Consider the following 14,758-nt stretch of genomic DNA (forward strand, 5'->3'; position numbering starts at 1 on the left):
TCGAGTAAACTAAATAGTGTACTTATACATATGTACATACATATATATGTAAATTTGTGCAAATTAAAATAAAATAAAAAAGAAAGCGAGTTTATAAAAACGTGGTAAAAAAATTTTAATTAGTACAATAGAGTTCTGGTTGAACGATTCGTCAGAGAATGATAGCCTAGAAAAATGACGTTCTAGGCACACAACCACCGGACGTGGACGGGACAGAACTTTGTCTGCCTCGGGAGACCCGCACAACAATAGCCCAACTTCGCTCTGGCTATTGCAGCAGGCTCAACAGCTACCTGAGCAGAATCAACGAGGATGTGGCCAACCAATGCCCGGCATGTGGAGAGTCGCCACATGACTCCCGGCACCTCTTCACATGCCCTGAGAATCCCACTCAGCTAACGCCCCTGTCCCTTTAGACAGCCCCTGTGGAAGTCGCACACTTCCTTCAAACTAAGTTTTTACCTCTTTCTTATTGGCTGAAGGAGAAAATTTCTGATACTGAATGGCAATGCCTCTTGTTCAATATACAAGCCAAGATAGCTTTTCATAAGCCAATATAATTATGTTGGGCATTACGTTTTTACGTCAACAAATGTGAAGAGCAAATAAACGACTGGTCACCAACCGATCAGCTGTTCAAATGTAAACAATGAACTGCAATTGGGCTACAGAGAACGAGAACGGCACAATGGAACGGATGGTGTTTGAATGTGATAAAAAGTATTTAGCCAGAGCAAATAATCTGTGAAACGTTTAACATACATATTTGTAAAATAAAGTCACTCCTAGCAACATTCCAATAACATAACTGTGTGATAAACCAAAATATTCAATGGATTTGAAAAACTTGCATATCAGTGAAAAGCTGGTTCCCCAAAACTATCTACGACTAGCACAAGATGCGCAAAAAGCTAAGGAAACAGCACGACGAGAGTTGCTGGAGAAGGTAAGAACTCATGTATTAATAGCCTTATAATGCATGAGATATTTATATTCCAGCGTAAGTTACCTGTGCATGGTTGGCCAGATGCACATATCGAAGAGATGGTGCAACAGCTGGCGTCGCTGGATAGTAACAATTTCCCAAAAAAAGCAGGCGTGGGCGAACGCGAAGCTCGCATAGCATGCCGTAAGTGGATATATATCAACATCTATTATACAAAATAAAAATTTAAAATCATTTTTCCTTAGCGCTTGTGGCTCGCCGCCATTATAATTTCGGCCACGGCATAGGGCGGTCGGGCGATTTGTTAGAAGCACAACCAAAAGCGGCTGGTTCAACGCTAATGGCGAATCTAACAAACTCCCTATTATTGGATCTCATACATGAAATGGGAGTGCGGAGTTGCCGTGCCTGCTTCCTTTCGCCACTTGCCACTGGCATGTCACTGCTGCTATGTCTACTAACGCTACGGCAAAAACGACCTGCAGCCAAATATGTGCTATGGTCACGCATCGATCAGAAATCATGCTTTAAAAGCATAATTACAGCGGGTCTCACGCCGCTTATTATCCAGCCGAGACTTGCAGATAACGGCGCACTCTCAACAGACTTGCCATCATTCGCGCGTAAAGTGGAAGAAGTAGGGGCCGAGAATATACTCTGCTTTTGTACAACAACCAGTTGCTTTGCACCGCGCAATTGTGATGACATCATTGAAGTGGCAAAATTGGCTACTCAGCATGCAGTTCCACATCTAGTTAATAATGCATATGGCTTACAAAGTACCCACCTCACCCATCAGCTAGAGCAAGCGCAGAGGTTGGGGCGGCTGGATTTGTTTGTACAGAGTACGGATAAAAATTTATTGGTTCCCGTTGGTGGCGCCATCATTGCAGGTTTTGACGAAGAGCTTGTACGCAGTGTTGCCAAAGCTTATCCGGGACGCGCTTCATCGTCGCAAACGCTCGATGTATTTATGACGCTATTGTCGCTGGGACGTGTGGGTTATATGAACTTTGTAAAGGAACGAAAGACAAATTTTGAATATCTGCGCGAATGCATGCACAAATTTGCGCAAGAGCATGCGGAGCATGTGGTGGAAACAAAAGGCAACCCAATTTCGCTGGCACTAAGTTTAAGCCAATTGCAAGATGTTGGCGGCGAGTTAACCAAATTTGGGTCAATGTTGTATACGCGCGGTATTTCGGGTGCGCGCGTTTTAACTGTGGGCGATACCCGCAAAATTGAAGGGCATGAGTTTGTTAGTAAGTAAAAGGACTTTCTTTACGCAAAATTAAATTTGAAAATATGTTTACAGATTGGGGCACACACCACTCGGACACTTCCACTGCTTATTTAACAATGGCCGCCGGATTGGGTATTACAAAAGCAGAAATCCATAACTGCTTTGAGAAATTAAACGAATGTTGGCAAACGGTAATGAACCAAAAATTAAAATTAAAAACTTAATAAGTATTATTCACATAAGTACTATATCGTTACCCTAATATAGAAGGTGGTGAGTAGTCGAAAAACTTTTGAACATACTGTACTTGTACATGCTGTACTTCAAAAAAAAAAAAAATGAGCTAGGGCCTTGCTATATTAAGGTAACGATATGTTAGTAGTTGTTTAGCTGTTGCTTACCACTTTGTTTAACGTCGCGATGAAATTGTTGTGTGAATTCAATAAACTGTTGATTACTCTATTTTTCTTTCTATTTCCTTCTATAAAAATGCAAATTAAATAAATTGCAGTCAGTTTTTAAAATCTAGAACAAACAAAACAAATTGATAGATTCACATTAATATATGCAACTAAAAATATTAATAAACATACGATATAGGCTTTTCGTACCCCTTGTCTTTGTGCACAATTTAGTTTTTCTTTCTATTTTCTTTGTCATAACCTAATTCGTGTCGCTTCTCAATTGCAGAAATAGCATCATTCATCTGTAAAAGTAGTGTTTTCGTAAACATAAACTTAGCTCGCTTTGAAGAGAAGTATGTAAGTTACCTCACGATTTTTCTTTTCAAGCGCTTCCTTCATGCGAGCTTCAATTTTGGTTAGCGAAGCATCGTATTCCGATTTAAGGCGATCATATTCGCGAAGCATATGCGCTTCTTTATCTTCAGCATAGCGCTGTGAAAAAGAATAATGTTAAATACGATTTTTAGGCATGATAACTATTAAACGATAATGACGATGCTCATAATCTGTTGCAAAGCACGCGACAGCTCTGAGACTACTGCACTGAAGCAATATTTTAATTTCAAACCATTCAACATTTTCAAATCGCCCATACACAAATAGGTAGTATGTACATACCTTATAATTTGCCGCAGTATGCTTAGCTGAATTGTATTTCTTTCTCCATTCTACCAAAGCTTTCTCGTGCGCTCGCTCCAGCGTCTGTATTTTATCCTTCCATTCACTCTCAATAGCATCTACATGTTTACGCTGCTCCTCCCATTGCATCATCACAGCTTTCATTGACTTTCGCTCAGCCTCGATTTGCAATTGCCGCTCTTCAAATTCCTTAGATAATTGTGCAACTCTCTGATTTTTTGTCAACAATTCATCTCGGCATTTATGTAATATAGCAGTTTGTTTTTCAATCATTTCATGTGCTTCTGCATCCTTCTGCTTTAGTATTTCCTCCACATGTTCACGTTCCGCCAGTATGGCTTGTTTCAACAGTTCCACTTCGGTTTGTCGTTGTTGCAGATCGTTTGTCGCAAGCTGGTATTCACGTTGCAACGAAATATTTTTCTCTTCAGTTTGATGTAGTTTTATTTGAAAACGCTTTATTTCGCTAGCAAAAAGCTTAGCCATTTCATCGCGTATGCGTGATTCAATTTTTTTAACTTCAGTGGTAGGCAAGCGCTTGCTTTCCTCAGTGTTGACACCCTTCTCGTCACTAGATATCTGCTTTGGTGGTGAGGGTGTCGTATGACTGGGTTCAGATGCGCTGCTATGACTTTTTATATATTCCTCAAAGCGTGCAGCCTTGGCTTTCAGCTCGCATATGAGTGTCTCTTGTTGTTCGCTGAGTTTCAATTTTTCCCTGAGCTCCGCTATTATGGCTTTGGATTCGTGCAGTTGCTGTGTGAGATCGTCGATTTCTTGTTTGTTAGTGGAGTTGATGGTATTCAATTTGAGATTTTGTATTTCAAACTGAAAAATAATTTAAAAAATGTTTATACTCATTGAGTTTTTTTTTTAATATACTACAAAGTATGTATTTACTTTCGTTATTTCCGACATGTAATCAATACATTTGCTGCAATTATTGGAGCTATCTGCTTTTCCCGCCTTGAAGTTCGCAGTTTTCTCTTTCTCAAAACGTTCTTTCAACTCCTTCACATCGCGTTCATGGCATATTTTCTCAGTCTCAAGTATTTTGGTTAATTCGGAGGATTTTACCTCTGCCAATTGCAACGCTCGTTGTAGGTTAGCCACCTTCTCACGTTGATTCTGCAGCTCTTTCACGTTGTCTGTGTTACGTAATTTTTCTACTTCGTACCCCAACGCTTCCTTAGCGTTTGAGATCTCAATGTATAAATTCTTTAAACGATCACATTCGGTCTGCGCATCTTTCAGTAGAAATTTATGCTTTTCCAAGTCTAACCGCATATTATCGGCAGTGGTACGGCTGCGCAAATTCTGATTCTCTTTCATAATTTGCTCATAATTCATTTTCATGCTTTCATGCTCTTGTTTTAGCTCCTCTAAATCCACCTCAACATTACGCAATTGCACATCTAGTTTTTTACGTTCAGTCTCATGGCTTTTACACTCAGCGTTCAACCGTGCGCACTCTTCCTGAAGCGCTTGCTTCTCTGCTTTCATTTGCAGTTGCAATGCTTCAACACTGGCATGCTGGCTTGCATTTCGCTGCTTACTAATTGACTTGTGCTGCAATTCCTCGTATTCCTGTTCAAGCAGCTTTAGGCGGTTTTCCAAGCGCACATTTGCTTCCTTGAGTGTTGTGATTTGAACCAGCGCTTTGTTCTCATCCTCCCGCAGCGTGCGAATCTCCGCTGTCTTTTCCTCTAGATTAAGCTGCAGGCGACGTATTTCTTCCCGTTTGTTTTTTATATTCGCCAGCGCGCGATATAGTTCTTCCTTGAGATTGCCTAAACGATCGGTGGTAGTCAAAGGTGTGCTACCCACCACTTTACCCTGAGTCTGACTGAGACGACGTGGTGTATCCTCCAAATTGTGTTGATGTAGCACACTATCCATCACATCTAGCTCAGCTGTGGTGAATTCTAAACGCTCATTTAAGGTAGCTATCGTTTTTTCCATACTTTTAATTTGCTCCTGTAGGCTGGCTATGAACTTTTGCAAACGGATATTTTCCTAAACGTAAATCAAATTGATTATTTCCCTAATACATGTTTATCACTTCTTAAACCTACCTGATGATAATCCTGGCGCGCTCTAAATTCCTCGCATTTTCTTTGCGCTTCGGATAAGGCATGGTTCAAATCATTTATTTTGCCAGCTTTCTCCACCAACATGCTCTCGTGACTGCTTTGCAGCGCTTGATAGCGCACCTGTAAACCTTCTAGTTCACTTGTTTTCTTATCCAGCTTGCAGGATAATTGTTCCATTTGCTGTTGCATAACATCTAACTCGGCCCGATGTCGCTCCTCCATTTGCTTACGTTGCAGCTCAGCATTGCGCTGACTATTTTTGCCTAAATCCCGCTCTACCATGTCATACTTCTGCTGTACATCAGCTAAAAGCATCTGTGTCGTTTCGAACTTTCCCAACAACACATTATGCTCGCCTTCGAGTGACTTCTTCTCGGCGCGCAGCTTACATATGCTATTTTCCAAGTTGGAACACTTCTCCTTGCACTCCACTAGCAACTCATGTGTGCTTTTCTTGCTGGCCAGCGCGCGATCCAACTCTGCTTCAGTGATATACAAACGCTTCTGCAATTCTTCCCGTTTCTTCTTCTCCTCGCTGGCCAGCTGCTGGAAATGTTCAGTTTCGTGTGTGCGCGACTCAAGCAACATCCTCTGCTGATGCAGCTCTGCCTTGTAGGTAGCTAATGGAGAATGCATTCCATTCTCACTATTGATTGGCGGCTGAGGAAGTGCATGCGTTGGACGCGGTGAATGTTCCTCGTTCAAATGTGATTGAAAGTTAGTAGTTGAGTCAACAGTGGTCTCATCGTCTTCTAAATCCTCAAACGCATTTTTCAACAATTCACCCAACTATAAGTATTTTTCACATTGAGAATGGGCTGTTTTACCTAACATTTTCATACAAACCTCTTCGTCGTGACGCCTTCGATCTGCTAGCCTCTCCTCCTCAGCAGCGCGATCAAGGCTTGTGTTGACTTTGATGCTTTCTGCGCCTTGAAATAAACTCATCGCTGCTGCTTATTTATTTGCCGCAGTAATTCTGAGACATTTTATTCGCAGAATTTAAATAAACTGAATATTTAACCGAATATTGTACATACCGCGCCGGCGCTGTTGTATTTTTTTAATAATTAATTTGACACTCGTAAGCTGTGAACGATGACAGCGTCATATAGTGGTGAATAGTTGGTAGAAATGAAAGTCAAATATTTAAGGTGCGCACACAATGGAAATAAGGTCGGTGTTATGCAGACAAGCTTTTGTTTGCCAAATTAAATGGCGGTTGTTTAGTTTGCTCGGAGATTGAAAAACAACATACAAATTTGATTCCTCATAGTAAGTAATTTTTGGTTGAGCATAAATATCGGTTATATAAAAAATAAAAGTCGGCTAAAAGGCAGTCACTAGGCTTGTTGAAGAATTAGTTTAATTTGCAGTTTTCTCAAGCATTTCGTCGCCTGCTAATTTCGGCAGGCTGTGGGAAATCGCGATAGAAGTTTGGAATGCAATTTCAACGCAAAGACAGATTTTCTCCAAAGTCTCTGAAAATGTTACTAGTTCACAAAATTCTTTAATTATTAAATTTTTAATGTTTATTGTAAATTAGTTTTGAGTTTATGAAGGATTTTCTTTAGTCAAATTTTGTCGTAAGCGTCATTTGTCCACAATTTGGCAGCCACTTTGTATCAGACACGACAAAATGTTATCAAAATTTCTACCAAATTAACGACACTTTTTACTCAATATCTCGGAAACTAAATGAGATATCCAAAAATGGAGAACGCGATTTTTAAGATATTAATTCGTTTAATATGACTGCATCACCAACTAAATTTTTACTAAATTATCGAAAGAGTTGTAGTCAATATCTCGGAAACTAAAGGAGATATCTTAAAACTGATAACACCAATCGAAAGACGTTATTTCAAAATATATAACTGCATTTAGAACTTAAAATCGTCAAAATTACGCTTACGGCAATCTTTTACCCAGGCGTTGATATCTGAAAAATGGCCAAATGTATACCTAGTAAATCAATACTGCCAATAAAACAACATGAAAATTATTCTGAAAATAAACGGATGCTACACGCTCAATCAATGCATGGGGATATTTGAATCGTGATATTTACTGATGTTTAGGCCCAAATATTGAGTGATCGTGACACGGATCTCAAATTACTTGAATATTTTGAAATCTGGATCAAATATCACGGATCACGCAAAAAACATTAGGCATGTAGGCTTACGACGAATAAAAAACACCGAAACCAGTTTCTCCCAAATCAAAATTGACAAGGGATGACGGGAAACTCGTTCGAAAATACATCATACTGCTAATCTGGCGGAAAAATCAACAAAATAAATTACTAGAACTTTTAACACCGGCAGCCGGTTAGAACCTTCGGGCTAACATCCGGAAGGTATGAACTATTTCTTAAAGAAATACATATATAAAAATATGAATGAAAAAACCACAAGTTTTTCTAATCGAAATAAGTTTTGGAGAGTAGATGCTATTATCAGTTGAGCTGCAAATAATTTAACTTGTAACTTTCAAATCAATTGTCCTTTGGAAGCAGGCCAGTAGCTGAATTTCTACTCTTGCGCAGTGCAAAAACATTCCCAATCGTTCTTTATTTTATTGCGTTTGCTTGTAAATGTATGGGAACAGTTTATTTATATGGAATTTGCGGCAACGCTTATTGCTGTGGCTTCATTTAACAAAAAATTAAAATAAATATTAGCGGTAACTTAAATTTCTTAATATTTCCTTTTATTTTTCATCATGATTTTTGCCTTATTTTCAAAAAAAGATTTTTTTTTTAGATTTTTTTCGTGTTTTTTGTATATTTTATTAATATTATACAGACTGTCCATTCATGTTCACTAACGCAGATATATTGGGACATTTATCTAATTTCTCGGCGTCGATTTGGAAATCCTTGGACATACGTTTCCAACTTTGCGCATCGAAGTAGTAGAATTTTCCTTGATTATTACCAGGAATTCGAGTAATCCATATTTTCTCTTCTATGTGAAATCTCCAATCGCGGCCATAACTGTGGAAGAAATATGTACAAAGAAGAAATAAATATTCAGCACAAAATTTGCTTGTAGCCAGTTTTTCAATGCATTTTCATGTGGCTTTCCATTTAAACAAAATTTTTGTTGGGCTAAATTAATAAATTCGCCGCAGTAAAATTAGTATTGAAAAACTAGTACCTCGTTTCCAAACAAAAAAAAAAAAAAACTGGAAAACGTTGTTGCAGCCATGATGTAATTTTTTCAAATATAAAATTTTTCAGAAGCTATACAACTTTTGAAATATTTAAGGCGGATTCATCGTTCTAGTTGTGAGCTAAAGTTTAAGTTCAGAACTTTTAGAACTTTTCTCAGTTTCTCTGCTAGATAGAGAAACACAGCAACAACCACATAGAAGATAAGTTCTGAACTAGAAAGATGAATCCGCCTTTATTTTGTTAACACAGCTAGCAACAAATATACCCATATCAGTTCATTTTTTTTATATAAAATGTTCTTACAGTTCCGCTGCGGCCATCATTTGCCAAATGTCGCCGATATTCGTGTAAAACAAGAAAAAAAGCAGATCTTCTTGCAGCTTATTTAGTAACGGTGCAGAAAGTTTATCCTTTATCGCATAATTGATCAGATATTCGGTTGGCACGTTGCATTCAACGTCTTGTACTCTGCAAGCAGAGAAAAAAAAACAGATGCAATTAATATTATATTTAACAAAATACTACATTAAATTACTACGGACCTGCAGGGGTGATCCGCAAACGGTCCGGCGAACGTAGGATGTAAACTTTCCTGTGAATTCAAATTCAGACCGAGGCCGGTAAGATCATTTCCTAACGCTAACGTCACCAAATTCGGATCCGATTCCGCCGCTCGTATGAATGTAAGGAGACCCACCATGCCGAATTGGTTATTCACCATACTCGCTGGGATGTTTGTGACCTTGCCTAAATGTGAATTGTATAGCAAAAAAAATTTAAAATCAGTAAAAGATAAAATTTTTAATGCAAATTAAATTGTCTCATTTATAGTACGTATGTAGTATGTATGCTACGTATGCATGTGGGTACTTTGATGTGTAGAGATGGGAATAGAGAAAAGCCACAATGTACTAATGAGTAAAAATTTATTGTAACGGAAAACAACGATGAATGAGCTAATCTTAAACATTTATGTCGAAAAAGTTGAGTAAAATATATAATGAAACGAAGCTGTTAGATGTAAAATTGGCTTTAAATAGAAAATAATGCACACAAGAGTAATAAGAAACTACTTTTTACTTTAAACTTTAACTTTAAATTTCATTATTTAACTGATGATTAACGCGTCTCGAGACAAGCATAAAAATTAATATTTATGTAGATAACTTAAATCGATAAGACTAAAACTTTATTTTCTCCTCTTTGCCGCGGGTGAGGGGAAATGAGAATAAAAAAAAATCCGGTACTCTTGGATCCCAATAAAGGAATACATAAGTATGCATGTAAATTATAGTTAGCTTAAATCGAGAAAGTGAAAAACAAAAATTCTTCTACCTTTTTTCGTAATGAAAACGAGCTGTGCGGCGCATTATCTGATTCCAATATTTTTTTTTTTTTAAATTTATCGACAAATGGATCGAAAAGATTAAAAAATATATATTTTTACCTTATCGTTAATGAAGTAGACAAAAATTTATATTATGGCGCTCTACTTGCTATCGTTAAAGAAGTACAAAACTGATCGATATCTAAGGGTCATAATTGGCTGGTTTCGTATTGTTTTCTCGAATCATTTGTAACAAGCTAACTAGGTACTCAAAAAATAGTAAATTGTTTTATTTTATCTTTTTGGTATAAATTTAAAATAGGCTATTAGATATTCGTAAATATAAAGTATTTTTAGTAAGTACTGAGAGAACAATTGCACAAATAATTAGCTGTGCAAGAAATTAGAAATAGCGGAAAGACTACTCATCTGTTGAGAATTTGTTGAAAATAGGACTTAATAACTGGAAATTCCTCTTGGCGTTTCTAACTTAAAAAAAAAAAATATTTTGTTGAAAAAATCATAAATGCGATCCCTTTAAATTTAGCTTTAATTATTAGGAATATAAGCTAAAAACAAATAAACAAATTACATTACAACGTTCTCACCATTCCCATCTCTAGCATATTCTTTCTGCAGATTTACACAATTGAAATATTTTCGATTTTGTTTAGCAAATGTTTGTGTGCGTGAGTGCGTTTTTTGTTTTGCGAAAACTTAAACAATTGCGAGTACAAAAGCAAACAAAAAAACCAAAATATGAGAAACGCTTTAGAAAAATTTACCATCAGGTGAAGTTTGCACTCCGCTTTTCACAAGTTTATCATTGCTGGAATTATCGTGCTGATGGTCGATTCCTCTACCACTACTGCCGCCACCACTACTACCGCTAACGCCAACGCCACTCCCAACGGCACCTAACCCACTGCCGCCCACAATTGAGTTCATCGCCTTCTCCGCACCGTCCAAATTGTTCTCCGTGATGCCCGAATTCGTTGTACCGTCGGAGATTTGAGTGCCCGGTAACGCAGGGAAATCTTCATTCGACATGGTGAATTCCGATTGTTCCGACGTTGGTTGTTTCACCATGCCGACTGTAGTATATATATATATATATATATATGTATGGATTGATATATATGCACATATTTATGCGTCAAGGCGTAGATTACGAAGCATGGATCGGTTTTTGGCATTCGGAAACGACGTGAATTAAGACAAAAACGAGAACAAGAAAACAGAAACGGAATACCCCATTATGAAGAGAGCGTTGCCACATGACATTTACTATATGTATGTACATATTTATAAATAAAAATTTTATCTAAACAGTTACTTGATAATTTAATTTTTAATGCATGAAACTTTGATTCATATTTTGTGTGTTGTTGTTTTTTTTTAATCTTTTTCTTTTTTGGTATGATTTTATTTACGAATATTGAAAATGTTTTCCAGTTACATACGCCCTGGAGTTGGTTACACCACAACCACAATGTATTTTAGCGCAAACAGGATCGTTCCCCTTTTACACATGGAGCATATATGTATGTATGTAGATATGTAATATGTATGTATATGAGCTTAATGTTTGATTAGAAAAATTCAAACATACATACATACATCGGTATTAAGTACACAAATGTATTGAAATAGATAGGCAAAAAGAAAAATACGTATTAATATAAGAGTATATAATTTTGTTTTTGTGTTCATAATAATAGCAACACTTTTGCAATGCAATAGGCTAACAAAAATGAATAAACTTTATTGATTAGGATTTGCAGCAAATAGGAAGTGGAATGGAAAAACTATTGCCGCGCTTGAAAAAAAACAAATAACACTGAAAAATAATGGCGTCAGTGGGAGTTTCAATATCCTTGCACCTTCATCATTTTCATTTACATGTGTAATTGTTATTAAAACATATGCAACTGCAACCAATATCTCAAAAAGGCAGGCTCAAAGGAATAGCTATCCATGCGTCATCCAATTCTCTGTAGATTTAATGGAGTTTTCGCAGGAGATCATTTGGCTTGCAACTTCCAAAAGCTCTCTAATTGGATTGAAATGTGATATTTGAGCAGACGACTTTAACATTTTCTCCTTTTTAAAAGTTCAACATGACTTCACTAGCCTTAACGTGCTCGAAATTGTTACCGTATTGGTAAAGGTAAAGAAAGGGTATATATTCTTCACCGCAGGAAATTATATAAACTTCCAAATATTCTTTAGAAATACATTGCTCCATTATACAGGAAATTCTATGGAATAGGTTCCCTCCCGAAGCAGAAAAACATTGTCACACACCTCGCTCTTTTCGAACCTAGGCCGTTTTATGCAGTAGCGCATTTGTAGTCCTTTAATTAGGTACTAGTCTTCTTATAAAGCTTCTGTTTTTGGCGTCAAATATATAAATATATAAATTTGTCAATTTTTACTTTTTGCGTGAAGTTTTGGATCCATGCTTGTAAGGAGGCTTTAACAGTAGTCAGTTTCTATTTTTCGGAACAACTCGGAACTGAAGTTTTTAACTAATGTCCGACGAAGTAGTAAAAAGCAATTTTTTGACCGTCTGCATTTTAATGAAAAAATTATATTTTTTGAATATTAGATCCTTCCTGAAATAGTAACACAATTTATTTATTGGTAAACGAAGCGAGAAAACTGGCTACAAAATAGAGACGTTGTTCATTAGTTTTATAAACTATAAGAAATAAACTTCAAAAGCGGCGATTTTCTCGCTAGATTCGAAAAACACGTCGAGTTGCATAGGTTTTGAGCATGCTTGTTTCAGGTTCAATAGTATAAGTGTGAAGATGTTTTAAGCGAATAGTAATTTTTGAACATTTTAAAGTGTAGTGAGCTAAGTATCATTCTTTAAAAGCTATAGAACCAGTATTTCGCAAACAAGCCATTGATAAGATATAGGTATGTAGATAGAATTTTAGAAATGTTTATGTAGTTCCGTACATATGTTTTGACCACCACTGAAAACTACTAAACAACTATTACATTAAATTACAATAATACGGTGTTTACATCCGGCGATTTTACAAGCAATTTTAGAGGCGATTAGTTGAGGCAAAAGTTGGCTGCTGACCAACTTCTTTGAAAGCGATTAGTCGAAAGGCCGGTTACACCAGCCGATTGTTGCTTTCAACTAAAAGTTGGCTGAAAAATCGCCTCATGTAAGCAAACTATATACTGCCAAGATACTGCATTGATTTGAATGAACATAATAGAACATGAATATTTTATTCGTGAAAGTTTAAAAGTATATTTAATTTAAGAAAACAAGTATTCAGAAAGATTACAAAGTTTCTATCGCATCCCGGGATGACCTCAGCACACACACTGATGGCATAGACTCCGCTTGAAAAATACTTGGGGCCGTAAACGCCAACTCCAATCCCCTCACGGGTTTTACAGACATCTGTATACCACTTTAGTGTGCTCGCCTGGATGTGTCCATCCATGATAGGTAGCGACCTTAAACCGCGGGTTTCTCAATTAAAAAGCCGTATATGTTTTTCGAAGTGAACATTTTTTGCGCTCGATTTTGTGTATATAAATGCAAACATCGATGGAACAAAAAAGCCACACGAACGTTGGGCTCTAATTCCAAACTCCAATCAAATGAAAAACGAATGTGGGGAGGGAATGGCGAGGATCGTTGGGAAAGCTTAAGATTAAGACTGAGGGTGAGATAGTGCATGAGAGAGAGAGATTGAGATTAAGATGAAGATTAAGATTACGATTGAACTGACGGTGAGATTGAGATTAGTGAAGATGAAATTTAACATTAAGACTGAGATTGAGATTAAGATTAAGATCAAGATTAATATTGAGATTAAGTATTTGGTTTGAAGATTAAATTTAAAATTAAGAATAAGATAAATATTATGATTACGATTAGGATTAACATTAAGACTTAGATTGTGGTCCATTGTTCACTATTTCTCCCTTACGCGGTTCTCAAACTCCCCATGGAATAAAACTGCCAATTCTCCTTTTAGATCTTGTTGAGACAAGATTCCACGTAAATTCTTCAGGGAAATTATTCCTAACGAACTTACTGGCTGATCTAAAATATTTGGAGTGTTATTCTGCAGAAGTCACCTATGTATTTACAATTTAAGATTTTTTAAAGCCTCACTCATTCATCCGCGTATTAGAACGTCTAGTAAAAATGGAATGCCTTTATTAAAACTTTTCAAAATTTTCTCCACTTCTTCTCATTTTTATTCGATAAATCGAACTCGGTAGTAATTTAAAATGCACCAGAAACAATGTGGTTCTAACTTATGAGTTGTCTACTGCAGTAGAAACACATCACCAACTTTAAAACTGTGACGAGAACACAGATCAGAAGATAATAGAAGTGGAATGGGCATAGAAATTGTAAGAGGAGTCAACACCATTCAAACTCGCAATGCGAAAACCAATATACGCCTAAAATTTCGGTACGTATCGAAAAGTTTAATTTTAAACTCAGCCTTAAGAAAATGTATAATATACCAGCAGAAAGTTTTTTTTCACAAACAAGTGATTAGTTTAAAATTTAATTTATAATGTTATATATTTATCTTGTTTATTTTTAGCATGAAGTGCAAATAAATGTAATGACAAGTTGAGCATCACTATTTTTATGAACACAATTATGGAAATGAGTATCAATAGATATAACGAAAATTAAAGCTAATTTGTATACGAGAAAGGAATAGAAGCGGCGGCGAAATTAGCGCATGCGCTTTTGAGATAAGCATATAAAAAAAAAATAATAATAAAAAATCTACATATGTATCATGATAAAAACATAAAATATTTGTATCATGATATGTATATACTAACGGCTCTATTCTGTA

At 36.6% G+C, this 14,758-nt stretch overlaps 3 protein-coding genes across 7 annotated transcripts in view; 1 reads left to right on the forward strand and 2 right to left on the reverse strand.

Moving 5' to 3' along the window:
* The first annotated feature begins 651 nt into the window (after nucleotides 1–651).
* On the forward strand, nucleotides 652–2,651 carry LOC118740824 (O-phosphoseryl-tRNA(Sec) selenium transferase). Of its 2 annotated transcripts, none has more exons than XM_036472546.1 (4): nucleotides 652–946; nucleotides 1,000–1,129; nucleotides 1,192–2,204; nucleotides 2,262–2,651. In XM_036472546.1, exons 1-4 carry the CDS (start codon nucleotides 833–835, stop codon nucleotides 2,301–2,303), a joined length of 1,299 nt encoding a protein of 432 aa, XP_036328439.1. In that variant the 5' UTR covers nucleotides 652–832; the 3' UTR covers nucleotides 2,304–2,651. The 2 variants fall into 2 exon arrangements, with proteins under 2 accessions (XP_036328439.1, XP_036328430.1); XM_036472537.1 differs by having other exon boundaries at nucleotides 655–946; nucleotides 1,192–2,208.
* A 44-nt stretch (nucleotides 2,652–2,695) lies between these two features.
* On the reverse strand, nucleotides 2,696–6,431 carry LOC118740819 (myosin-11). Its single transcript, XM_036472525.1, has 6 exons — nucleotides 6,232–6,431; nucleotides 5,368–6,174; nucleotides 4,193–5,308; nucleotides 3,272–4,120; nucleotides 2,960–3,085; nucleotides 2,696–2,895 (listed from the first exon to the last, which is right to left on the reverse strand). Exons 1-6 carry the CDS (start codon nucleotides 6,331–6,333, stop codon nucleotides 2,821–2,823), a joined length of 3,075 nt encoding a protein of 1,024 aa, XP_036328418.1. The 5' UTR covers nucleotides 6,334–6,431; the 3' UTR covers nucleotides 2,696–2,820.
* A 1,672-nt stretch (nucleotides 6,432–8,103) lies between these two features.
* LOC118740838 (regulator of gene activity) overlaps nucleotides 8,104–14,758 on the reverse strand; it is a 15,180-nt gene continuing 8,525 nt past the window's right edge. For 2 of the 4 annotated variants that reach the window (XM_036472582.1, XM_036472573.1), the window contains exons 6-8: nucleotides 9,109–9,313; nucleotides 8,870–9,034; nucleotides 8,162–8,386 (exon numbers count right to left, since the gene is read on the reverse strand). In XM_036472582.1, coding sequence (XP_036328475.1) covers nucleotides 8,188–8,386; nucleotides 8,870–9,034; nucleotides 9,109–9,313 — 569 coding nt within the window. In that variant the 3' untranslated portion in view covers nucleotides 8,162–8,187. Of the gene's footprint in view, nucleotides 8,387–8,869; nucleotides 9,035–9,108; nucleotides 9,314–10,678; nucleotides 10,988–14,758 lie in introns of all 4 variants that reach the window. The other 2 variants (XM_036472556.1, XM_036472564.1) reach the window with 2 other exon arrangements.

Source organism: Rhagoletis pomonella, unplaced genomic scaffold, assembly GCF_013731165.1.
Source record: "Rhagoletis pomonella isolate Grant_MI unplaced genomic scaffold, Rhpom_1.0 Rhpom_scaffold_00001, whole genome shotgun sequence".
Lineage (NCBI taxonomy): Eukaryota > Metazoa > Arthropoda > Insecta > Diptera > Tephritidae > Rhagoletis > Rhagoletis pomonella.

Excerpts from the sequence above, each read along its gene's own strand:
- LOC118740824 (XM_036472537.1), top strand. The coding sequence starts at position 833 with ATGGATTTGAAAAACTTGCATATCAGTGAAAAGCTGGTTCCCCAAAAC. Across the intron at positions 1,130-1,191 it reads CGAAGCTCGCATAGCATGCC|CGCTTGTGGCTCGCCGCCAT; the intron begins GTAAGTGGATAT and ends ATTTTTCCTTAG. Across the intron at positions 2,209-2,261 it reads TGAAGGGCATGAGTTTGTTA|ATTGGGGCACACACCACTCG; the intron begins GTAAGTAAAAGG and ends ATATGTTTACAG.
- LOC118740819 (XM_036472525.1), bottom strand. The coding sequence starts at position 6,333 with ATGAGTTTATTTCAAGGCGCAGAAAGCATCAAAGTCAACACAAGCCTT. Across the intron at positions 5,309-5,367 it reads CGCGCCAGGATTATCATCAG|GAAAATATCCGTTTGCAAAA; the intron begins GTAGGTTTAAGA and ends ATTTACGTTTAG. Across the intron at positions 4,121-4,192 it reads ACATGTCGGAAATAACGAAA|TTTGAAATACAAAATCTCAA; the intron begins GTAAATACATAC and ends ATTATTTTTCAG.